At 38.1% G+C, this 27,016-nt stretch overlaps 1 protein-coding gene across 4 annotated transcripts in view; it reads right to left on the bottom strand.

The window, feature by feature from the left end:
• The window catches only part of LOC124143241 (BTB/POZ domain-containing protein 16-like), a 72,201-nt gene extending 45,512 nt beyond the window's left edge, over positions 1–26,689 (bottom strand). For 3 of the 4 annotated variants that reach the window (XM_046512130.2, XM_046512131.2, XM_046512132.2), the window contains exons 1-2: positions 26,568–26,689; positions 22,385–22,451 (exon numbers count right to left, since the gene is read on the bottom strand). In XM_046512130.2, the coding sequence (XP_046368086.2) occupies positions 22,385–22,451; positions 26,568–26,668 (168 nt within the window). In that variant the 5' untranslated portion in view covers positions 26,669–26,689. Of the gene's footprint in view, positions 1–22,107; positions 22,123–22,384; positions 22,452–26,567 lie in introns of those variants that run through there. The other variant, XM_046512133.2, reaches the window with a different exon arrangement.
• Between the last annotated feature and the right edge of the window lie 327 nt (positions 26,690–27,016).

Raw genomic sequence — 27,016 nt, 5'->3', positions numbered from 1 at the left:
ATCATGGTTGTTGTCATTTGACCGTGTAAGTCAATCTGTCACCTAGGGTTTTTCGCAGTCACTAATTGGTCGATATCAATCAGTGACTCGTAAAACTGTTCCCTACATGCAACAAACTTACCCTGTTATATATCAAATGCTATACTGGGAATGTATCTCTGTTTTTGATACATATCACTAAACATGCAAACTGAAATAAGGACAGGTTGGAGAGATTTAAACGTGGTACAATAATGGTTGCAGATGAATGTCTTTCAATCTTTAAACTATAAAATCATTGAAGATAAGAAGCTGCTCATTGTTTACCTGATCCCTACTTGTAAACAGGAGCAATATCAATATGTGATTGTTATTTCCGGGTAATCATACAAGAAATCAAATACTACAATTATAATATGTATGTTGAGTGACACTACTAACTATGCATCAACCAAATTCCGCGATAATTTTAAAATAAGTGACTCAATAATGGCCATAATCAATTTTTTCAACATGGCTGCCTAAGTGGCCATATGAAAATCAGATTTTGAACCACTTGAACAAATTCATGTGTCATCATTGGTGTGAACAAACTTTAAAAGTGGCTGCCATATTCAAATATCAATATTTATACCTTCAACAAACTTGAACCCCCTTATTGCACAAAAAAAACAACAACATCCACACATCTCTAAAGTCATTTCGGAGAAGTAAAAATGTAAAATGTTTATGGACAATGTTGATGCCAACAAGTAACTAGTGATGATATAAGCTGAAAGTACTTACTGAAACAGGAAATATAACTAAATTTGTCTGTCACCTTGTCTGGTAACTATTATCGCAAACGTTTTAGTTTCAACTAGGGAGTCCAAAGTTTCTACATGGGTACCCACCCCCCTATTACCCTACCCTACCCGGTCACCCACTCTAGGTCGCAGGAGATGTCTAAAAATGTCCGATTGGGAACTTTTTTAGCATAGCCCTGACAAAATGTATTTAGATACAAGTATTAAACAATCTGGCCCCGTATACACTGAAGTTGACTTAAGTTATATCTTTATTCAACCATATGAAAAATCAGAAGGAATGGGTGCATAGTCAGAATGAAAAGCGAACATTAATGACTTGTAATATAACCATAGAGTTCCAGATAGTTTTAGTCATTAGACAATATATATCACATGACTAACCATGGATCCGGGTAGTCCTGTGGGTACCTGGGTCCTACTCAGTAACCACCCGACCCGGGTACCCAAGTTTTAGTAACCTCTCCCAGCCCTAGTTTCAACATATCATGAAAAGTTGCTTACACTCGCCGTATGGTTTCACCTCTCGGCATGCCATTTTACACCAAAACTGTCATGTCTGACCTTTTCCCTCGCTCTTACGTCACCTTCCGGAAGTGGTAGTAACGTATACTAAGCATGTCAATATTGTGATTTCCTTCCGATGTTATCACGATGCTTTCCATCACTGAACTTGTTCCTGCCTAGTAGTATAGGTAATGGGGGTTCTGCCGCAACTCCACTGGAGCTGGATTTATATACCAAGACTGCTACTACAGGTGGCATTTTTTATGCCAAAATGATTATGTGATAGTCATAAGTCGTATTAAAAGAAACATCAATATTAATTAATAATGAATAAAATTTACTATAGCCCACGAGGATATTGGAAAGGTGTAGGAGCAATAAAAAATTTAGCCACCGCGGCTAAGGTATCTAAAGATGTGGCCATGGATTGGTTAAAGAAACAAGCGATGTGGCAAATATATTTACCGGCACCGCGTTATATACCGAGGAAGAAGTTTGATATTTTTATAACGAATGAAGTTCATCAGGCTGACCTCTTGTTTCTTCCCCACGATAAGGTAAAACGCAAAACGTATAAATACGCTTTAACGGTAGTGGATGTGGCTAGTCGATACAAAGAGGCTGAGCCATTAACCTCGAAAGATTCAACAGAAGTAGCTAATGCACTGAGTCGCATATATAAACGCGGACCACTAAAATGGCCAAAGCTATTTCAAGTAGATCCCGGTTGCGAGTTTATGGGATCGGTAACTAAACTGTTAACAAAGCACGATGTCGAAATCAGGCGTGGTGAAAGAGAGGCCCACCGCAGTCAAGCTATCGTCAAAAGATTTAACCAGACATTAGCGGAACGTTTGTTTGGCTATCAGTATGGGATCGAAATGAAATCCGAGCAATTGAGATCAACCGAATGGGTGACACGATTATCAGCCATTGTATCAGCGCTGAATAATGAAGTAACGAGATTGATAGGGAAGAAACCATCCGATGCTATTAAAATGAAATCCGTGACTTCCGATTCTTCAGCACCGAGGAGAGGCAAAGAACGAAAACTTCCGGATAGAGTAAGGGTAAGATATTTATACCAGCCCGGTGAACTCAAAGGAGGCCTACGTCGCGCAACCGATCCCATATGGTCCCTTAAGACGTATAACATTAGTCGATTGGTTATGAAAGAAGGAGAGCCTATTCTTTATTATATTCAAGATAGACCGGGTAGGGCATTTGTACGAGAAGAGTTGTTCATAGTTCCCAACGGTACGGTATTACCACCATAACCATAAGCATAGGTAGTTACACCATCCTTATCAATCCATCTCTTTGTATCTAAGGGGGATAATGATGTCTTGTTCATCCTTAATCCATATATCCTATGATTGTAACTTCTTAAAGAGTTCATCTCATGTTTGAACGTTCTACCGTTGAATAATGATTCTTTATACTGTTCGTGTTTGATATGCTTTTTTACAACATACTTCTTAACACCCTTAGCTTTTCTTATCTCTCCATTATCGGACTTCTTTTTAGAATACATCTTAGGTCTTAATCTGACATACTCCGCTATAGGAGTCCCAGCACATTCATCCTTCATCTTACCTAACACCTTTTTATTTAGTACGCTGTGCAGTGGATTATCTTTTGGGTAATCGCTCGTGTCGTACATATATATTTTTTCTGCCATATCTTTATACACATCCTCGGTTTGTATTTCCATCAACAAAGAATCTGTGTCGGTATATAACACCTCGAATCTATCGCCGTATTGCTTCTTAAGTTTGTTGTAATAAAAGTCATACATTAAGTGTTTTGACAAGTCGATAATACTCATACCGACGTACACCGGTCTGTTGAATTTTATATTACTCTTCTGCATATGCAACGCGGCTAAGTCGTTATGGAATTTTGCTTCTGTTAAAAGCCGGACTGGCTATAAGTTTCCTGAGTCCATAAGTCTTTCTTCCTCATTAGATCTGACTAATTTAACATCAACACGCTTCCTTAGATTCTCCATAGTTTTACCAAATACTGAGTTATTCATGAGCTTATACAGATTCTTTTCGACCTTATATAGGGCTCCATCCAAGGGCTTTGATCAAACTTTAGAACTCTGTGTATTTTCTTAAGTTTCATACCTAACGATAGATACAACTGGAGATTTCTATAGTGAACTATATATTTTGTCTTATCCATCAAATTTGGTACGAGTTTTTCTACGTTAGCTAACCTACTATTACCCATCAAGGAGCGTTGATATTCCGACATGCAATCTTTATTAACCATTAATCTTTCGGGAGCTAGCAGATAACTGTTATGATCTTTATGTAACGAACTTGGATATTCCAAGTCAACTTCTAGTATATACCCTTTATTCACATCATTCACATTGATATTATGGATATCATTCACTTTGATATCATCGACCCATTCAAAACAACCCGTGGGTAAAGGTTGACTCATAGCCCATCCGTACAAATTGTTAGCGTCGAGATATAATATGTGCGTGTCGGGTTTACTCGGATCGTATCCTTCCACTAATTTATTATTAGCCTTAGAATACCTTTTCGCCGCCATCGATATACCACCTCTTAATCCTTTCTCAATAAACAAGTGCATATCGTAATCTGTGAGTAGTTTTAGTTCTACGCCGGTCTTCTTCAACAATGCATCCCACGATAGTCCGGGACTGGAATAGTACCATGCCGGGTCCAAGCCGTATTGTTTTAAACATGTCTTTCTAAATATCTCGAATATATCGGCGAGTAACAGTACATCGGTTTTTAAGTACAGATCGTGATAATCGCCTAAATTCTTACAACCTAATTTATCCCACACCGTCAGAGCGTGTTCATAATCGGCATCTGTTATTTTAGTTACTATAGAATGATTCAAGGGGCGGTAATTCAGTTTCGTCGAATCCAGACCAATCATCCATATATTCGTAAGGATATACACCTTTTCTCAGCAACAAATGACGAGTTATCTTATCGGTATATTGATTTGTTATCACAAAGTCATCGGGATTGTTCGCATTAGCTAAATTGTCCAGGGAAGATAACAGAAACTGTACGGAGTCTATGAATCTAAGCCCATTACTTTGCTTTATTCTAGATTTCCCATCCTTGTCCCTATAATGTATAGGTTTAGTCAACGAGAACGATATGTATTTTTCCATATTATATGGAATGCACGTTAAACCGCCGTCGGTCTTTGAGATAGCTTGCATAATGAGATGTGAATCGTATCCCCTAAGGTTGTGAAACACAACGGGGATGGGTATTGTTTGAGAATTCATTTTTAGTTTCAAGTTACACTCGTTATGCGCGGCTCCCCGATAATTACCCGTGACGCGACAATGATCTCTTACAGAATCCTCATCCATGGGTTTATTACAAACATGGCAACTCGTTGACTTCTTATTGGCCTTCCAATTATCCCTCCTCATACACATGGGTTTCTTACACGATAATTTTTCCCTGATTATTCCCTCTTCGTTTTGTAGATATTCTAGGAACTTTCCCGCTGCATCAGGACCTCTGTAAATCACGGGCTGGTTTGTTTTCCCATCATACCTTACAACTATATATCCAAACCCACAAGGAATATGTTCTTGAGTTTTGTACGTAAAACTATCTTTATTATCAGTATTGCATTCAGTATTTTCTATGGGTTTGATAAGCGCTTCGAAGTCGGCGTAAATTACGTACGGTACTGGCATTTGATGACAATAATGTTCAAATTTTAATATATTTTTTCCCTCTTTAGGCATATCGATCCTGATAGCGGTCTGTCCAACACCTCTACAGTCTTCTTTATGCGCTTCCAATAGATCTTGTCTGCTGTACCCATGTAGGCATCTTTTGCAGAAATATTTCTTTTCCTTATGTTTTGTTTGATCGTATAATAGCCTGTTTAAACTCTTTATCCATGTATAATATTTTCCATCTTTTTCGATCAGAAATGAATTGATTCTGGGAATATGTTCCGGAGCGGAGCTTATCCTGTGTACAACAATTCCTTTAGAATGTCTGAAAACATTTATAGTTAATTTATTTTGGTTTTCCACCTTATCAATTTGTGATATTGGTGTAGGTTCGTCTATACCATCGAAGTTGAGTCCATCGTTTTGGGGATAGCTAGAAGGTCTATTTGCAATTTTAGAATCTACGAGGAACATTATGCAGATCTTATCATCATTCTTAAACAGTCATCGGATTTATTTTTTAAGTTAATTATGGCTTTTTTCTTCTTATAATACGGGGGTAAATCTATATAAGATCCACCTTTGAAGGGCATATAATTTGCTATATCTAAATATAAACTATCAATTTTATCCACACCCCAACCCGAACCTCTTTTAGTCCAGCGTTCTAAAGTTTCCTGTATCCTCTGAATTGATGTATCTAATGATGCGTTTATAGTATCGGATTCGGTTATAACTTCTTGACTGCTACGGAAATATGGTTCGGTATATTCAGTGCTATCGTCTGTGTTACTTTTACTCAATAACATTTTAATCGTCAGCTGGTATTTTATACTATGTAAATCATCTAACTCCTCGTTAATTTTACTCGATATGATGGGCTTAATATCATTAACATTCATGTTGAAATTAATATCCATCTTCCAACCTCTTAGATATTTACCAACGCCGGCGGATGTAGGTACAAATATTAATTCTTGTTGAATATTATCATCATCATTATCAATATCAACATTATTATCATTATGTTCAACATCATTATTATCTAGTAAAGCCATCAATTCAGCTCTCGAGTTCTCTAACAGTCTGGGGTTTGTTGTATTCTAAACCGAGTAAGGCAATCAATTCAGCTTTTCTCATTCGAGAATATCCATGTAGACCACGTTGCTTTGCCATAGCCTTCAACTCTATGACAAAAACCATTGTGACCATGGTATATGCAAAATGAGTCAAATGTCTAATTGGTTGTTTTTCATATATCTAAATACGTATTCTCCCCAACCTATTCCTCTCATTGATGTAATCTCTCTTCCTAGCATAAATAATCTGGTTCCTGACCCTATCAGCACCGTGTTCCTTACATAAACAATAACGACCTTTGACCCCTACCCCGCATACAGAACACGTATAGTTTATGTTTCTGCGCCTGATGTAATAATTGTGTATGCCGCAGTAAATATCAACACAGCGTCGGTTACATAGAGTTTTTTTACCCATGCGTGTAAATCTGCAATGATTCATGGTTTATACATCTATCATATCATTTGTCTAAATGCAAATCACATCTACACTGGTGAGATATTGATTAGGCAGTCAGCCAACGCTATTTATAGATTAGCTAACTTGGTCATGGTATTGCTGAAAATCAATACAGCATACTCATACTAGAAAAAATTTCTCCCCAGAAAAAGCTAGAGCATTAACAATAGCTCCACCGACCATCATCGCAATTGTTGCCATAGTTTATGAATATAAAATATTCAAATGTTTAATTAATTACTTCATTATGTCTTCCAGGATAAGTTTTTGTTTGATGAGCATATCTTTTGTAGCCATAGCCGATCCAATATCCAGAATCATCATACCTATATCAAATCCATTAAAATCTAGCTTGGGAGGTGTGGCTTTAGTAATCATTTTAGCTATACGGGCATAGCCAATGGCCAAGCCGGTGACCACCGCTGAATGATACGTTGCGTTTACCAACATTTTACCGTCTGTAACTGGAGTACTCATGCTTCTTATAGCATTATATGGGGGCTAACCTCTAATTGAACTTGTTGTTGCATTGGGGGTGACGTTTTCTCTTCTCCGGTCTTATAAAAGAACCATACAGCCGCTATACCAGCAACTCCTACTTGTGCCCATGTTTTAATCGGATTAATATTTGAATTATTTATTAATTTCGCTTTCCTTGCCAGCCCACCCTTCCTCCCAGCTGCGATTTTCAAAGGATTCTTTGTCACTCTGGCTTTTAGTATTTTCTCATTCACATGTGGTGCAATCTGTGTTTGTGGTGGTTCCTCATTCACTCGTTGTTCCGCAATCTGTTGGGGTTGTGCATCCTCGTTCACAATCTGTTGTGGTGTCACCTGTTGAGTCTCCATTATTATTAAGTGGGCACGTATGTTTAAATTGACAATACCTAGCCGTTATTAAAGCTGTGGTGAATGGAGCTAAGAACATTCCGTATCTATGATAAAACTCACAGCTCACTGAGCTTATAGCGTGTTCGATGAATGGGTCTTTCTCGAGAGATTCGCATAAATACATGCAATGTTCTGCCGGGATAGGGAGAAACGTACTAGCTACGACTGTCTATAGTTTTAATATAGCCGAACCTATCGTTTTAGTCATGGTAGCTCCCAGTCAAGACTCGTAACGTGCGTACAGTTTTTTAATCTCTTCCGTCGGTCATGTTATCAATTTTTGTGATGGTATAATTTTCCCCCAAATATTGTGAACATTTTCCACCGGCTACCAAAGCCGCGAGTCTTTCTCTACGTTTATCTAAAGATTTATCTACATGTTGATCTACATCAGATTCTTTGAGCATTTGTTCGATGAGTTCGTCGCATTCCATAATGTAATACCTAAGGAGATATTCAAGTCTAACATAATATAATATGGCATATCCAATACATCCCGTAATAATGAACTGTTGCGAAAGAATGATGATTTCGAGCCACATTTTATGTCATATTAACCGCTAATGTTCAATTTGCTACATTTTGCTACATTTTGCTATATTTACTACATTTTGCTATAATTTTGCTACATTTTTGCTACATTTTTGCTACATTTTGCTATAATTTTGCCACATTTTTGCCACATTTTGCTAAGCAATTGCATAAGCAGCTGGTTGATCGGTTTTTAATACGAGTTTACAGTGCTTCGTTGCCGCTAACAGTTTTCTGACTTTATCTCGTTCGAGCTTGGTATAAATAACATCATTTTCGCGTAAACATTCCTCGAATGAATCTCGATCTTTGCAATGAAAGAGTGCTACCCATTTGGTTTGCTCTCTGAGATCTTTCAGGACAGAGTTGTATTTTTGAGTAAGTACCCAAACGCTATGCTAAGTATGCCGTCCGGAGAATGCTAAATACGAAAGCATATCTTTCTTTTTTGTGAGTTCTTTACTCGCGCTGCAGTCGTCTATTATGAAAAGGGTTGATTCTCCTTTGTATTTTTCGTGACATACTCGTAAACAGTCTTGTAAACGATTGCCCGGATCGACTCTGTGTACCCCGTCGTCATTCATTAACCAATCTCTCGATAGGTATGTTTTATTAACGCTTATAGTTGAACACAGAATAATAATATGATCAAAAACGTCCCTATAATGACTTTGTAAAATATCTAGAATAAAAGTTGTTTTTCCACAGCCTGTTGCCCGCATATGATAGCGCTGTGCGGATCTTTAGGTAAAAGATTATTAATAGATTGCTTGCACGAATCGTCCATTCTGTATATTAAGTTGCGCATCCATAATCACGTACAATATATGTTTAATTTACCAGCCGTTTCCTGGAGCTTCGTTATCTGTATAGTGACACCCTGGCTAGCATTTTCTATTCTCCTCCCACTGCCGTGTAGTTGGTCATCGTCCGTTGTTCACATGTCGAGCCATAGCGCGTACTTCGTGGTGAGGTATTCACCCATCGATACACTCCCGAGAGACAGATCTTTCACGACCGTGATAACTTCCGGGCTTCGTTTTATAGAAGGAAGTTTTTTAATCTCATCCCACTGGTGATACGATAGCATTCCTTGGCTATATAGTTGATTAGGAACGCCCTCGATAGTCAATTCTACTTTTGTAATCTTGGGATTGTAGAACTTCTCGGTATTTCTTTTAAACGCATCGGAGGGGTCCTCGAACAACATTGAAATACCCTTCAACGACCTCTTGGGGACGTTTAGATTGATATTCCACATCGTATCTTTTTTGTCCCTCGTGATCTTTCGGTGTCGCAGTACGCGATCGTACAAAATGGCTAAACTTCCTGCATAATGGTTACTAATTTGTCTGGCTAATTTGGGATCAGTTATCATATCGTACTCCAGCGAGATATTGTCAATGGAATAGCTAGCATCTTCACCAGATCTGATTACTCTACCGTAGTCATTAAAAGTGAGTTCGTATTCTAACCTATCGCCTAGGGATGCTTGATAAAAGGGCATGTGGGAATCTAGTAATTCAAAGTCTAGGGGAATATAGAATCGGTTACCTAATGCGTCGGCAACGGCCTTATCTTTTACAATGGTACCATCACCATTTTCAGCGCCCACGCGCAGTCTCAATGTGTTCCGACTACAAATACCTTGGTACTGTAAGTTTTCCCGCTCTTTATCCTTTCTCCAGAGATCCATGTAGCAATAGTATACATCGCTATCGTCGATACTCAAAACCTCATTACCGCTAATTTTAATGGCGATTTTCTTAACGATAGCACGACCTATGTTCTGAACGGGCTCCCTGTTAACGTCGGTAGAAGTCAAAATAATCGTAAATGCTAGTCGGACAGTTCCCGGGAACTAACACATCGTGTGCGCCGAGATTAGGAAAGCGAACCAGAAGCGTTTGATTCTGATCGATGGTACTAGGGTTATTAGTTATAGTTACAGACTGACGAATTGCTTTGACCCCTAATGGATCTCGAAGTCTACGTTGTGCACTTAAGTTGCGTCCATATTGCGAAGACATTGTTATATTGAAATTATATAACCATATGTTTAATATAAAAATGACTGATTTTGATCTAGATTATTTAGATAACCCGAATCCAATCGAAGAGGGTACTGATGAAACCAGCTTTAGTGGCCCGAATCTTATGGATGAACTTTCACAAGCAACCGGTGGTGAAAAACTTTTACAATCAACCGTCAATGATTATTACGATACCTTTAAAGATGATAGTCCTATTGTTCGTGACTATTCAAAGTTTACGATAGATAGTAAAGGAATATTGCGACTGCGTGGCTCTCCGGATATTGACCTTATGCATTCTCGTACTCGTAAGCCCCTAGCCTTTGTCTACGATAGCCACTAAACACGGTATCAGCACTGTTCGTGATAAATTAGATTTTGTAGACTACTCACGACTTTCCGCGAAGACTACTAAGGCTCTTCGGACTGTGCGTACTGAACTCGTTAACAACACAGATAATTTGGAAGCTTCCTCGAAGTGGCCTCGGATGGACTCGAAGAAATCTTGGGTACCTACTACAATAATTCCACGGTCAGTGTATCACCATATTTTCGGAGTTCAGTATTAGGGAATTACGAGATCTTGACAAGGCAATGCGAACAATGCGGGGAGAACTCACCAATAATATGGCCCAGATATCTGAAATCGACAAGCATATAGTTTACGAGAAAACAAAACTTGAACAGGCGGGCGATGAGTTCAGTAGATGCCGCGTAGCGGAAAGATTGTGTAACTTAGAAGACGAAAGATCGGCCCGCCTCGAAGCAGCTTCCACTAATAGAGAGGCACTTCCTTCGCAAATCAGTCGAAATTTGAGAAACTATCGATCGAGTCCTCAACGATGACACTACACTGGCCGATAAAATTAAAACATTGTTCAGAGAAAAGGGAATAACAATTGCCAGTATTGTAACCGCGTTGGGATTTATTATATCGACTTTGACTCTCGCGTTAACCGGTGGCACAGGTGGTACAGGTGGTAGTACACCGCCTACGTCGGTTGTCATAAAAGAGTGGATAAAAAAGCATTTAAAAGCATAAGGTTCAGCACTGTGAAAGCTCGCTGAGAAAGCCGCGGCCGCACTTCCCGGTATAATAGGGAGTGTTGTTTCCTGGCTATTGAATTTATTAGCTAAGACCACCACTTGGCTTAGTCAAAACTTGTGGGCACTGATCGTAGCAATTGCAGGGCTGTTGTACGCATCCGCTAAGAACTATTTAACCAAATCATGAGTAAACCAGCTGCGACTCCACCTAATACAACTGTTTTTTCATCGATATGTTGTTGATTTTTAGCCGCAATATGTGGTGGCACTTGTGGTTGTGCGTCAGTAGATGTTTGTGAAACATGTGGTGTCTTTGGCTTGACTATTCCCTTTTCGCCTGTGATTGTTTGCGTTATTAATTCGACGTTAATATCTGAATAAATACCTGTTTTTTGTTGATCGGTAGCAATAACAATTTTATTATGATAGCCTATCACTTGACCGATCTTAAGTTCCATATTACTCGGAGACATGTATAGTCCCGGCGCATAAACGTAGTCCACTTTGGATTGAGCGTACTGTAATACATCTTGAAAACTGGTGAATTAATGGCGTCCTCCACGTTTGCGACAAACTGTTTTTGCGCATCGAACGCCGTCCCAGTACCGATAATGGACGTTCGTGTTTGCGATTGTGCACCGAGAATTGCCCATACATAAGTTCTTATCGATTCATTAATTCTTACAAATCCTGGGTTAGTAAAATTATTTTCCGTTTTATCATTAAGAAATTCATTCCAAGCGTTTGCGGTATCGTTCATTTGTATAAATTTTGTAACAATATAAATTAACCCACTCTTAAAACTCATAATATCCCCTCTCCAATCGTTACTCGAAAGTTCCGAGCCTTTATACCAATGACTGTTTTTTTTTAAATAATCAAACATTCTTGAGTAAAGTTTGCTGGTACGCACCAACTTAAAGAAATCAAATGAACCTTTATTAACTTCTTTAACTAAATTATCGCTTTCTTCTTTGACGGTTATTTTTTCCTCTGTGTAAGGAACACCAAGACCATGGTTTGCTCCTTAATACGCCAATCTTTACTCGTAGAAATATTAAATTCCTGACAAAAACGCTCATACGCGGACTTATCGTATGGATTATTTGCTGGATTCCACGCTGGATCCAGCGGTAATGGAGCACTAATTTCTTTAAGTATACGTCTAATCTGATAGTACACGTGAAATAATAAAACAGACTTATATAGTTTAAATCCTGGGGCATTAACAGATACGCCACATCCCGTTGTGGCACACCATATGGCAAAGTTTAACTGATTCTGCCAAAATTGCATCGGACGGTTAAACCAATCGTCCACCATTTTATCGTTAGTTGCCGTGAACCTGTATTTTTCAAAGATATCGTGGAATTTAACGGTAAACTCAGCACCAGAGGCAGTTACTATAATCGATTGATTAGTAATGTAAGTTGATTTCATATTTAAGTTATGATATAGTATCATTGTATATTTAATATGTATGTTACACTCCCTGGAATAACAAATTGTCAGTCTATTGAACTGCTTCATACTATCGATAACTCGGATGGACAACTCGAAGTAGCTATCTGTGATGTAACGTATTACCCGCTGTGGACCAATATAAAAGCTGTGAAAAGAAATAATAAGATAGTGGCTATAGATGAAAGAGGTAGTATTACTATACCTGATGGGTATTACAGCGTATGCTCACTCAATGATGAAATTTTTAAGCCTTATTGAGTTAGTCTCACACAAAATGAGTCGAATGGGACAGTGAATTTAAGCACTGGAGAAACAAGTGTAATTCTTCACGAGAACTTAGCAATTACACTTGGATTTAGACAGCAAGTAATATTATCACCCAACAAAACAGTGAATGTATATACATTGCCCGATTTAGTTCCCTATAAAGAGTTGTGTATCCATCTTGATCAAATAAGCACGACGGATAATATTCAACTAGAAAGTCCTTTAACTCTGCTCAGATCTATTCCAGTGAAAAATGAAAAATATAATAGTGGTAGAACGGAATCTTTCTCATCATTACAATATAAAAAATTAAAGCGGGGTATTATTTCAGACCTCAAAATTTCTGTATTAGATGTAAAACACCAACCTGTACATATAGGATACTTAAGTGTAACACTCCATATTATAAATAATGGTTGATGCATCAGGCCCTGGAACGCTCAGACAATGTAATACAATTGTGCTTTCCGATCTCGGAGACACAGAAGGCTTCGGTAAACCCGGTACCGATGGTAAGTTATACGGTTTACACTTACACGATAATGTATACAAGCAGAAAGAAGTTACATTCACGGGTAATCTAGAAGATATAATTGATGTCGACGTTGTTAGTAGACTCCTTAAGAAAAACACTTCGTACAATCTTACTCACAACGACGATAAAAAATGGACTATGGTCGAAGCAAACATCGAGTGGCTATTGAATATCGTCATTACCCCACCGTATGCGATGATGGGTAAGGCACATAATTTAACTAAGATAATAAATAGTGGCATCGTACTCGCGGCTTATATCCCATCAAAACGAAAAAGTGTGTTGGTCTCTCCCCTGCCAGAAAACCCAGGTCATATGGTATATAGTCGTCCGGCAATCCAAAATATTAGTTTAAATTTGGTTACTGAATTCAATGAAATTAAAGTTAACATGTCTAATCTTTCTACTCTTATTATTGAAGTCTTGTTCGGAGATGTACCGGTAGATGCCTGAAATATTACCAGGTCTATCGATTAAATGGCTCAAGAAACACGAGCGTCAACGTTGCAGTATTATTCATATCGGAGCATCGCCCGTTGCAACCCTCGAGGTGGTCCAAATTATTAAAAGTGGTAGTATTTCTCTTACTAAGATATTCTTGCCGTATAATATACATTTGATAAGGTTGATGTATACTCTCAAAACATTTAAGCAAGACCAATTAAAGACTATTATATGATCGTAATATACACTATGGGTTTATATCCAGCGCTCGATGAAGCAGTTGAAAAGATGGATACTGTTTATGGCTTTTGATTACATCAAATAAGCGACATAAAACATCGAATAGAGAAGGATAGGGAGTTGAGACTTGGATTGTATAAAAAGTATCGCAGAGCCGTGAATGCTCTGGACGGAGTTGACACCGCGCTTGTAACAGCTGGCATGGGACTCGGTGTAGCTGGTGTCGGTTTACTATCAACTATAATCGCCGCGCCTATCGTGCTCGGCATGGAAATAGCCGCTGGAGTCTCGGGACTGGCAGGAATAGCGATAAAATTCATTTCTCGTAGGTTACAAAAGAAAGCATTAAAACATGATAGTATTCGGATACTCGCCGAAGCAAAGTTGAACAGCATTGAGGATCATATTTCGACAGCAATGGTCGATTGTAAGATATCAGAGGATGAGTTTCGTTTAGTGTTGTCAGAACTCACCAAATACAACGCAATGAAGCAGGAGATTCGATCAAAATCTCGTAAGACCAATGGTATTATTAACCAACAGTTCATAGAACAGGGGAGGCAACAAGCGCGTCAATTATTCCGTGCCAAAACCAAAGAACTGGTTGGAGATTAAAAACAGATTGCTTACTATCGTTAGATCACATTTAGACAAATGCTTACATAAATATATATAATAATGGAGAATTACAACACAACAATCAAAAAAGCTATTAAATGGAGAGAATTACCACAAGGTTTTTATTATATCAGTGATGTCAAACCAACCAAATACGGTTATCAATTGTTTCTTATCAATTTACAAGAAGAGTGTAATTATATAGTCTGGTCTCCTAGTAAAATGAACGAAGAACTTAATAAAAATGTTGAATATCGCTTTATTGATAAAAATAATAAAGAATATTTTTATTACCATTTAGGCTCATCTAAAGCAATGATTGGCCCCAGGTATTGGTGAGCTAGAGCCAATTTAACTTAATCTCATGACTATCATTGAATCGCACAGTCATTTTGGCATAAAAAATGCCACCTGTAGTAGCAGTATAGTTATATAAATCTGGCTCCAGTGGCGTTGCGGCAGAACCCCCATTACCTATACTACTTGCCCTTTCCATCTCTGACAGCAAAAGTTAACTTATATATGATTTAAATAAGCTACTAACCCCCGACCCATCTGTCAATTTTCTAAGCCCCCTAGGCACTAATTACATTGAATACAGTATTTCACTCACAGTTTCCCTCCATACAATTTCACTGCAGTATCTTTGACATATCACTGCTCAATTCGATCCTCTTTCGACCCATACTGTTTGACAACCACAGCTGTAGCAGATGACAGGCAAACTGTGTTGCGTTGCGCTCACAAATTCTATACAGCAACCAAAATATACTTTTCTGCCCAAGGTAATCAATGCGATGCTGCCAAACACTTCTTGCAGCTGCACACCAAGTTAGGCGCCACCACCTGCACAGCAGGCGCAAACAGAGTTGTCTATGTCCAGACTTTGCTCATCTTCAAATTTGCAAGAACAGTGTTTACCACTGAGAGAATATGCTATTTTCAACTAAGAATTGAACCTTTCATGAAGAGTTTCAGCCCTAAACACTAGGCTACCACACCATTTTGTCCACTGCCCTATTTACGAAAACATTACCAAAGATGCTAGACTTTTACCTAACAACCCACAAGGCCATGAACAGGAGAAGAGAATACTCCTCTCCACATAATTCTACTTGACTGGCGGGAAGTATGGCAACCCTGAGGTTACAGATACATCATAATAAGATTTACCCTTATTTGTTATGAATTACTGTAAATCTTGAAATTAATTTGTCTCCAAATTAATACAACTGCTGACCCCTAACCAAAATTGCAACTCCCCCACCCTATCCCCAGTGGAATGATACATATCCTTACCTTAATCCAACCTTAAATTAATCCACTCAAACACAAATAGCACCACTTATAAGGGCTGAGTAGAGCACTTCCATAAGAAAATAAACTTTGTTTTACTAAAAACAACACACAGTTTATATGTTTATTCTGCAGACTGACTTTAAGGAAGTTCAAAGGCAATAAAATAATTGAACCAACAACAGTTCACTCATTGGTATGTGGAGAAGCTGTCAACAAACTTGAAGGCAGATGACAAGACAAAGGCTGTCTCCCATTCTCACGAAGAATGTACAATTACAGTTTGGAAACTTGAAAAATTAAAGTCTCAGCTTTCACCATGAAATGATATTTTATTCGTAGAACGAACATTAAAAAACAAGTATATAAAATTTTGGCACTCAAACTTTGCCAATAACAAAGTTATTAACTATTTATGCCACTAACCAATAAAGCAGGATGTAATCTACGTGACCACCATATGTCTATAAAATAATGTAAATGTTAAGTTATTGCAATTCTGTTTTCCTGTTTATCATTATGACTTTGTAGAAAACCATCACGTTATTAATTGTTCACAAGTAAGGTATGCCAATCTTGTTTAACAATGATGGAGCTGACCTTTAAACAATAAAGTGATTTTTAGACGGTTGTTTTCAACAAAACCTGTTAATGATTTCTACATGCCTTAATATTCAGGAAAACAAAGTCAACCTATGATCGTATGTATCTATACGTTCATCAACAAAGAGTAACATGTCAGAAAATCTAAACAATAAAGTAATACATTTTTGCAAGATAACAAATACTTATTCAGTCACGTAGATTACATAATACTATACAAACAAACAAACAAATTTACAATGGAGCTTCCAGACTTGTAACAATGATTCAGTAATGTAATCATTTCTTGTTATTGTCTTCTTAAGAAACATAAAGAAGTTTTAAAGTGAAAACCTTTTAAAAAAACAAAATCTAATAATATCAAGGAAAATCTTCCTGATTTTTAATTTGAATTAAGAATATTGAATAAACTAAACTACATTGTGGTGTTTAAATAACATGGATGATATTTTTGTTCATACATTCTGGAAATACTTTGTACCTCGATAGTCAAACTAACGCTTACAGTTAAATACAACATCAGAAATTGCTCTGATATGATTATAGTAATCTACGTTACATAAATTGTAATCAACGTTACCTTCATGAATATTGTGATTTCAGCAAGACTAACAAGGATAGACTAAGTATTTACTCTTCAATGTAAACTGTCATCATTACATCTGGCACCTAGGATTTGTAAATGTCCACCAACAAACACATAATAACACAGATTAGGGAACAAATATGTTTTTCACAGAAAATGTGTAAGCTACGTTACCACCAGTAATAAGCAGCAAACATTATAAAGAACTGTATATACTGAAACACTATTGGAAAATTATTTATCTGGAGAGAAAACTTGATCAACAAGTCTATTGATTTCCTTTTAGATCATGTGAATTTTGATGTCAATGGCCTTCAAAACATTAGTATTGTTTATTCAAGCAACAAACATATCACTGCCATGCACTTATAACACTAAAAAACGTAAAAAAGGCAAGTGATTTATATTTCAATAATGCTTGATTTTATGTCAATTCTGACCTATTAATCTATCAAAAGAAAAATATATACATGTTCACATCTTTTTAATTCAGAAAATCTGTAAAAATGTACACAGTTTTTTCCTGTCTTGAAATCACCTGTTTTGACTGGAAACGTGGTAAACAAGGGGAACAACTGCTGATTGGTGGGAATTAGTACTGATGCCTTCTCAGTGTTGGCATGAACTGTAGACGTAATGTTCCTGTAATTAACTCCCCTTTTTTATTTCCAGATGTCACGTAGCTTACATCACGTAGCTTACATCTCGATCTATAAAACACCCTCAACACACGTGGAATATATTTACAATCTTGTTTCTCACTTTGACAAGCAGACAGCACTTAGGCAACATGAGCATAATCCCTGTACCATAATCGGGAGACCAGTTTTTATGTATCGGCAGTAACGTAGCTTACAAGCTTAACTCAACTCTCAAAAATGGTGCTATTTTCGTGACATAAAGTGCTTATACATATAACCGGATGCCTGTCACCACTTTGGCTCACCAACGTGTGTATTCGTGATGTCTTATGAACAATTATATTGTTTTTATATCTCAAAATGACAGTTGCTGTTTCAAACAGAAATAAAGTAACGTAGCTTACCTGAAAACTGGCGACACGTTTTTAACAAGCATAACTTCGTCATTAAATAAGAAATTTGGCATTCTAGTGCATGATATATCAGAGTTACTGAAAAACCAAGAATAACTTGCTTAAACATAAGGACATTTAACCAATCACAATCGTTTCATGATTGATATTAAAATCGACAATCACATTATACTAAAATGTTGCTATTATGACCGATGCTGCAAAAATATGGTTTGGAAAGCAACCAAAATGTCAGTGTAATATCTTTCCCAATACCATTCCCAACATTTACTTTCTCTGTCAAGTTAATTTAATGCAAAATATACGGCTAGTGGCTAAGCGACAGGTTAAATTTGAAATTGTACATTCTTCATGAGAATGGGTGTGTAGATCTGAGGAATGTGATGAAGCCTGTGTCAGCTTTTGATGAGGTGTTGCGTGAGTGGTGACGGTCAGGACTGCTGGAGTTGTCAGTGATGCCTAGTTTGACACGAGTAGGTAGAATTCTTGACCACAGCAGTGATAACTCACTAGATGCCTATTGTGTAATTCCTATTCTTTGAATGACATTGTTATATGTATATACGTGTTACAACTGCTGCTCAATCAACCGTGTATGTGTATATATTCAAGTGAGGCCATCCTATTGTTGATAGTCATTTTAGAGACATAAATGCGAAGTTTCATAGATTACTCGCATTTTTCACATTTAATTCATGCTCATGTTATTTTCAAGATTTACAGTATTATTGATAATTTAAATGAATCCTGTATGATCATGCATACATGTTGATATCCCTGTTACTTTAAGGGAAACGTTTTTGTTGGAGTAAAGAAAGAGCCCACATCAAAGTGAGTTATGTGGATTTCATGTCAATCAGTCCCAGCAGAGAGGCGTTATGAGTCCCCAGAGAAGGAGACTAGCATCAGTGTCACAGTCCTCCTCCATCACACTGCAAGCCTAAGGAGCTGTGAAGGGGAAATGATCAACACCAACAGCAACTTGGTGAGATTACAGGCTCAATCTTACCTCAGATATTGAAGGAAATGTAACAGTGAACAGTAAAGATGTTACTTGACCACTAGCAAGTACACCGGCTAACTTGTGGCAGTCCCATGAAATGTGTTTACACAAAAGATTTGATTAATGATTCCCCAGTGTATAGGGAGTACATATGGGTAGTGTTGTTAGACAGGGGGATAATATAAACAGAGTATTTTAACAGTATATACTGTATATAATAAATCTCATTAGTGCAACACCCTGAACACTACATTTGGATCTAAATTAAGTAAATAACATTATTATTTTTCTCCTAAATGTTCTTAATGATGATTTGAAAATCAAACACTATCATGACATGTATAGTAGAGGTGGGGAATAACAGCTATCACCCTGCCTCATGGCCAACCTATGTGGTACTCCCCTGTCATGGCCAAAATAAACTCACCCTGTGTGGTATTCCCCTGTCATGGCCAAAATAAACTCACCGTATGTGGTATTCCCCTGTCATCGCCAAATAAACTCACCCTATGAGGAATTCCTCTGTCATGGCCAACACTAACTCATCCCATCTGGGTGAGTATGGTTTAACGCCGCTTTTAGCAATATTAGAGCAATATCATGACGGGGGACACCTGAAATGGGCTTCAAACATTTGTACCCATGATGGGAATCGAACCCGGGTCTTTGGTGTGACGAGCGAATGCTTTAACAACCACTAGGCTACCCGACCGCCTGGGAGAATACTACATTCATTCTCGTTAGATACCATTTCTACGAAACTCGTTGGCTTTCTATGGTATCTGACCGAGCCAAAGCGAAAGTCACATTAGTGCCCCGCTTTGAAAATCGTACAAACAGTCGATCACTCGCACTGCCGGGGTCCCGTCTGTGCATTCAAAATGGTTCGGTTTCCTTGGTCCATCAGCTGAATTTATATCATGTCCATGCCATTTTGGAAGAGGGAATCAGAGTGTTTGCCAAAGACATTCATGTTAACTGTACCAACCTGTACTGAAGACGTGAAAATCAACAAACTCAAGTCTGCGTGCATGTCAGTGACAGCTTCGAACAAAGGGCAAGGTCACCACCGGAATAAGAAAAGACAACCATGGTCTTCTTACAGCGTTTTACACTAAAGATAGGGAATGTTATTGTTCACATTTGGGATATTTTGGGCAACATAATAAAAAATCGAGCACTTTTTTTTTTTAATGACTTTTATCAAAAATGTTCACTTTGAGTGACATGGTTGTGCAGTTGTGAACAAACAACAACTCCCGAAACAGTGCCACAAAATATGCTTCGAAGGGGAAACTGATGGCACAACCGGATCATCCCAAGTAAGTCTAGATATTTGTCCAGATAGTTTACACCGACTTCATTTCACAACGCTTATCCTTTTACGTTAAATCAAATTGAAAGTTGTGAAAGTGGTCGGGTGCGTCACGCTCATGGGGACCCTCAATCTATCGGTAGTTGTACATTGCATATGGATATAGCTTGATTATATAATGTCTGTAGAAGCTCTATGCATAACTTATATAGAATGCAAACCGAATTTGATGCGTGTGGCTATCTTGTTTGGTTTAATAAAGTGTTTGTAAATATCTCTGGCTTTCATGAGATTGCTTGAACAGTTCTGCCTTGTAGTTGCAAAATGAATGACGTCTCGTGATTGTTTTATGAATGAAAAATAATAGTCCCAGTGTGACAGAGGTCATAGTTATCCAATCAAACGAATAAAACGAAGTCAACCTTGTACGACACATATGTGACGTTCGGATTTGGTATCTTACCACCTGTATCTTAACCATGGGGGTAGTAATATGTAGTATTTCCCTGTCATGGCCAACACTAACTCATCCTATGTAGTATTCCTCTGTCATGGCCAACACTAACTCACCCCATGTAGTATTCCTCTGTCATGGCCAACACTAACTCATCCTATGTAGTACTCCTCTGTCATGGTCAACACTAACTCATCCTATGTAGTATTCCTCTATAATGGCAAACACTAACTCATCCTATGTAGTATTCCTCTATCATGGCGAACACTAACTCATCCTATGTAGTATTCCTCTGTCATGGCCAACACTAACTCATCCTATGTAGTACTCCTCTGTCATGGCCAACACTAACTCATCCTATGTAGTACTCCTCTGTCATGGCCAACACTAACTCATCCTATGTAGTATTCCTCTGTCATGGCCAACACTAACTCATCCTATGTAGTATTCCTCTATCATGGCGAACACTAACTCATCCTATGTAGTATTCCTCTGTCATGGCCAACACTAACTCACCCTATGTAGTATTCCTCTGTCATGGCCAACACTAACTCACCCCATGTAGTATTCCTCTGTCATGGCCAACACTAACTCATCCTATGTAGTACTCCTCTGTCATGGTCAACACTAACTCATCCCATGTAGTATTCCTCTGTCATGGCCAACACTAACTCATCCTATGTAGTACACCTCTGTCATGGCCAACACTAACTCACCCCATGTAGTATTCCTCTGTCATGGCCAACACTAACTAACCCCATGTAGTATTCCTCTGTCATGGCCAACACTAACTCACCCTATGTAGTATTCCTCTGTCATGGCCAACACTAACTCACCCCAAGTAGTATTCCTCTGTCATGGCCAACACTAACTCATCCTATGTAGTATTCCTCTGTCATGGTCAACACTAACTCATCCTATGTAGTATTCCTCTGTCATGGCCAACACTAACTCATCCCATGTAGTATTCCTCTATCATGGTCAACACTAACTCATCCTATGTAGTATTCCTCTGTCATGGCCAACACTAACTCACCCCAAGTAGTATTCCTCTGTCATGGCCAACACTAACTCATCCTATGTAGTACTCCTCTGTCATGGTCAATACAAACTCACCCCATGTAGTATTCCTCTGTCATGGCCAATACAAACTCATCCTGTGTGGTATTCCTCTGTTGTGGCCAACACTAACTCACCCTATCTGGTATTCTCCCATCATGGCCAACACAAACTCACCCTATCTGGTATTCTCCCATCATGGCAACACAAACTCACCCTATCTGGTATTCTCCCATCATGGCAACACAAACTCACCCTATCTGGTATTCTCCCATCATGGCAACACAAACTCACCCTATCTGGTATTCTCCCATCATGGCCAACACAAACTCACCCTATCTGGTATTCTTCCACCATGGCCAACACAAACTCACCCTATCTGGTATTCTTCCATCATGGCCAACACAAACTCACCCTATCTGGTATTCTCCCATCTACTATCACTCCACTGAGGGCAGTGTAAGGGGCCTCGTTGACAGCTCTGAAAAGAACAAAAACATTTTCATTAAAAACTTTATATTCAATTCACATTATGGTAGTTCTACTCTCCCAGGTTGTGCCAAAAACTTTGAGACTGCTAGCCCAAACTTGGCCCTCATCATAGCTCTCTAGACCAAACAGAATTTTACGAGACTCAGGCTTCGACTAGTGGCTAAGGTCACAGACAATTCTCCACATTAAGAAGAGTCACAGGCTATGACTTAATCCATCAGTTAAGGACCAGACACAGCCTATTAATAACCTTGTATATTTCTCTTAAGCGTGGTAGGCTCAGCTGGGAAAAGGTCAGAATCCTCTCCAATCTCCATGACTTCACTAAAAGAGAACTAACAGAAGCAGTCCACATTCACCACCACAAGCCATCAATCAACAATAATTAAATTTTCATTGTGTTCATTGAAATTCCTGCAATCTTATTAGCTGAATTGGTCACGTGTTATTGCATTCATGTCCCAATGAATGTAAAGATTTAAGCCATGTCCACCTAGGCGCACTACTTTTATTACTGCGGAATGTCAGGGAATCCCAATATTACACTCGAGAGAATTCCCTTTCTGCTCACGTGTATCGTCATGCACAGGACATTTAGCGACTTTCATGAATATTCATTGTCCAAACTACCCTTTGAAACCGAAAGGCCGAGAATGAATGAAACAGCAAGCGTGCAGGCTCGCTCACCTGTTTTTTCCTGCTCGCCTCGGTTCAACTTTCATGTCTTCGGGTTTCATTTCTAACTAGCATTTTCCAACTATGTTTTACCGTAATCAGGGAAGTAATGTTTGAATTTGGCGGTAACTGACCATGTTATTTGAAACAGCCACCTTCTCCCGGACATATAAATTTCTACCGGTTCGTTACAGTCTGACAGTTGCAGTTCTTTTCGCCTCCTGACGTAATTGACAGGTCCAATGAACATTGTTTTGATCCTACTCTATGTTGATTGGCTACTGACTGTGTAGGCGTGTCAAGTTATGTACATAAATTAAACGATCACCTGTTTCATGTTACGCCACAGTATGTATTCCTACACCTGGAATGTTTATCAATCTCTTCACTTTTGTCTGTTTTGATATATACAACTGTTTTTGGTTAAACTATTGTAGATAAAACATGTTTTACGTTGTCGAATTTAATTATAAGCATTGACTGTGTATTTGTTTCTGTTCATTGAGGTATGAATCGAAAAACCGATGTGCAAACTTTTGAAAGAATCCGCTATGCAGATTCATACAGTTTGCACATCGGTTTTTCGATTCATACCTCAATGAACAGAAAAAAATACACAGTCAATCCTTAAGAGATCAAGGCAATATCATCCCATCCGCCTTCTATGAACTCATTAAGCAATAATCACCCACCTATGTATACTTAATCCTGTTTAACTGGCTTCCTCCTCAATGGTTTCCTCAATATGTGTTTTCTGTCCATCATGTTGTTACAGTATTATCCTTCTGTCGCTGATGTAGGCGATTGTTGTTACTGTTAATTCTCCACCTACTATATACAGTATTATCCTTCTGTCTCTGATGTAGGCGATTGTTATTACTGTTAATTCTCCACCTACAATATATATATATTGTTGTTGTTTAGATTGTTGTTACTGTTACTTTTCCATATATATTCTGTACCATGTTCATTATTCAGCCTTGCTTGACAACAATATAAGGATCTATACTGAAACCTCACCTTGACAGTAAATAAAGAAGTTGTTATCCATACATTGTGTCTAATGTGTCACCCAATCTCTGTCAAAAACATTCTGGAGCCAAAATATCAACCGGTAAGGAACAATAACAATTACAGGATATTACCTTGACCTACAAATCTAGGGGTTCTGGGGACCCCCAATTACTAATTTCAATGGTCCACATGGAGTCATGAGAGTGTACTGTACTTTAAGATTTGATAAATACTTTAATTACAGGACCTTCATATTTCTTGTCAAGGATTTAGTACAATGAATATTTTTGTGTGTCCTTTTGGAAATGCAATTACTAACATATAAGAGAGTGAATTTGACCTTCATATACCCGAGTTGCAAAAATGTCAGGAACATTCAAAATGTTTTCCAGCATATATAAACCAACTATGACGTCCATGAGGGAATTCAACATAAAAATGAAAAACAGCATACAAACCTCTTTCAAAGTAGGTCACCTGTTTTCTTTTTACATACATGTATATGTATTCAAAATAAGCCAGTGTAATAAAATATTTATTCATTTCCTGTATACTTGATAACTATTACTTCTATTTGAAAAGTGAAACAAGACTGAAGGGTACCCTGTTCTGAATGGGGTAAAAACTGGTGGCACTACAAAACATACGTACAAAAAAAAATAATACTGGGTCCCTTGGGACACACAATAATATTCATTGTACCAAATCCTTGACAAGAAACATAAAGTTTCGGTAATAATAGTAATTATTTAATCTTACAGTAAAGTACACCACACCATTTCATTTCTTTACAAGGCCCTTTCTTTTCCTAACTGTAAGTACCCTTGAAAACAGAAATTGGGGGTTCTCTGCAGCGCTAGTTTTGTAGCTCAAGGTAAAACCCTGTAAATGGCACTTATAATCACTAGATAAACATTACACCTTTTCAGCAATTTTATATTTGATGGGAAAATTTTCTGAAATTACAAAAGGGATGTTAATTTCTTCTCACAAATAGCACAAAAATACTCTTTTGTACAAGGTTTTATGTCCCTTTTTCAAACACACAGCTCACATTTTCTTGTTGAAGTATGTAGAAAAAGTTTTGATTCTATTGGTATTTGATCTATATTCAATAAAAATAAGACAAAGTTGTATGGCACAAAATGCACAGGAGTTCTGACATTTTCTGAGAATGACCCAAATCTTTATATGCACTCAAACAATTCTTTTTGTCTCAAACTTCTGATAATATACCAGCACCCTGATCTGTGTTTTTTAAGGAAAAGGAAACAAATAATTTTAGGTTATATTTTCTGCACCCATACTTTAATTGTTGTTAGCAGATTCAAAATGTATTCAAAACTTGCAAGGACTTAATTAACTGCCTGGACCAAGGACCATATACAGGCATCCATGTTTCAGGTAAGAAGACATACATTTGTCTAAATCTGACTATTTATTAGAGTCAAAGGTGTAGGGCTGGGATGGGTAATTCGGGTACTCGGGTCGGGTGGGTCCTGAGTAGGACCCGGGTACCCACAGGACTACCCGGACCCGTGGTTAGTCACGTGATATATTGTTTAAGGACAAAAACTAACTATATAGCCAAGTGGTTACACTACAAGTCGCTAATGTTCGCATTTCTTTCTGACAATGCATACATTCCTTTTGACTTGTATATGTTTGCGTAAACATAAAGCTTCAGTCAACTTCAGTGAACGCATGATCTGATTGTCTGATGTATGTATCTAAACAGTTTCAGCCAGGGCTGCAGAAAAACAATTAACAATCAGACATTTGGTTCCCAACTCTTGAGACTTGCAGTGGGTACCTGAGTAGGGTCGGGTAATAGGGGTCGGGTACCCGGGTAGTAAATTTGGACTCGTCCCAGCCCTACAAAGGTGTTTTCATAGTCACAGTACTATATAAAAGCCCCTGTGTTTCTAACCTTATTACTCTCATCATGATAAGTGGTATTCCGGTTGGCCCGAGTCCCACTTCTGCCCTAAACCTAGAGCAGTGTATACCTACTCTACAATGTTACCAATTGTTATTGGAATTCAGGAATTATTACCTCTTATTTTCATGGATTAATGCTTTAAAATAACTACTAATTATCTAAATAAATATTATAATTTCATGCCTATATTAGGCTATAGATCATTAGCCTAGTTGAGTTTTGGTAAATATTTTCCATAGTGTGAATACAGACAAACGAATATAAACCGGAGTTCTGATCGACTCAGAATGATAACTCAAGAACACCACCGACACGCAAACTACTTGTGCTAAACTTTGTTGACATGCAATGCTTGAGGAGTTGAGTTGAAAAGTGAGTGGGTCGCGCTCTTCATACTGTCAGAAAACGATGTTCATAAATCAAAACATTGATAAAACGAAACCATACCTCATAAATTATAGATATTATACGTACTGTGAATATGAAACTGCTGGTGGTGGTGCTTTTGGTGGTATGGCGGGAAAATATGAGTTGGAAAGCTTTGGGAGAGGATACACGCTGCTAGACCCCGCCATCTTGGATCCCGTCGCTAAGCACGCTACTGCGGGACTAGCTTTCTCGATTGCATGCGCTCTCTTAAAACTTGCTCCCAAACACATAAATCTAATAATTAATTACATGTTTTGCTATCTGTGGAGGGTATACTGTTTTTCTAAACACTGCGTGGTATTTCTATTTATGAAATGATTTTATTTTCATTCCAGAGTTTCTGGCAGCATGATTAGAAAACTGTTGTCAAGACCCCAGTGAGTGAGTAAGAGAGTGAGTGAGTGAGTTGGGTAACGCCACTTTGAAAACCATCACGCAAGCCTACGGCGTGTAAGCTTCGTGTGGGAGGAAGAGATGCAGGTCTTAGACGTAAA

Source organism: Haliotis rufescens, unplaced genomic scaffold, assembly GCF_023055435.1.
Source record: "Haliotis rufescens isolate VD_foot unplaced genomic scaffold, xgHalRufe1.0.p SCAF_12, whole genome shotgun sequence".
NCBI lineage: Eukaryota > Metazoa > Mollusca > Gastropoda > Lepetellida > Haliotidae > Haliotis > Haliotis rufescens.
The sequence above is the reverse complement of the archived record's forward strand: the minus strand, read 5'-3'. Positions and strand labels throughout refer to the sequence as shown.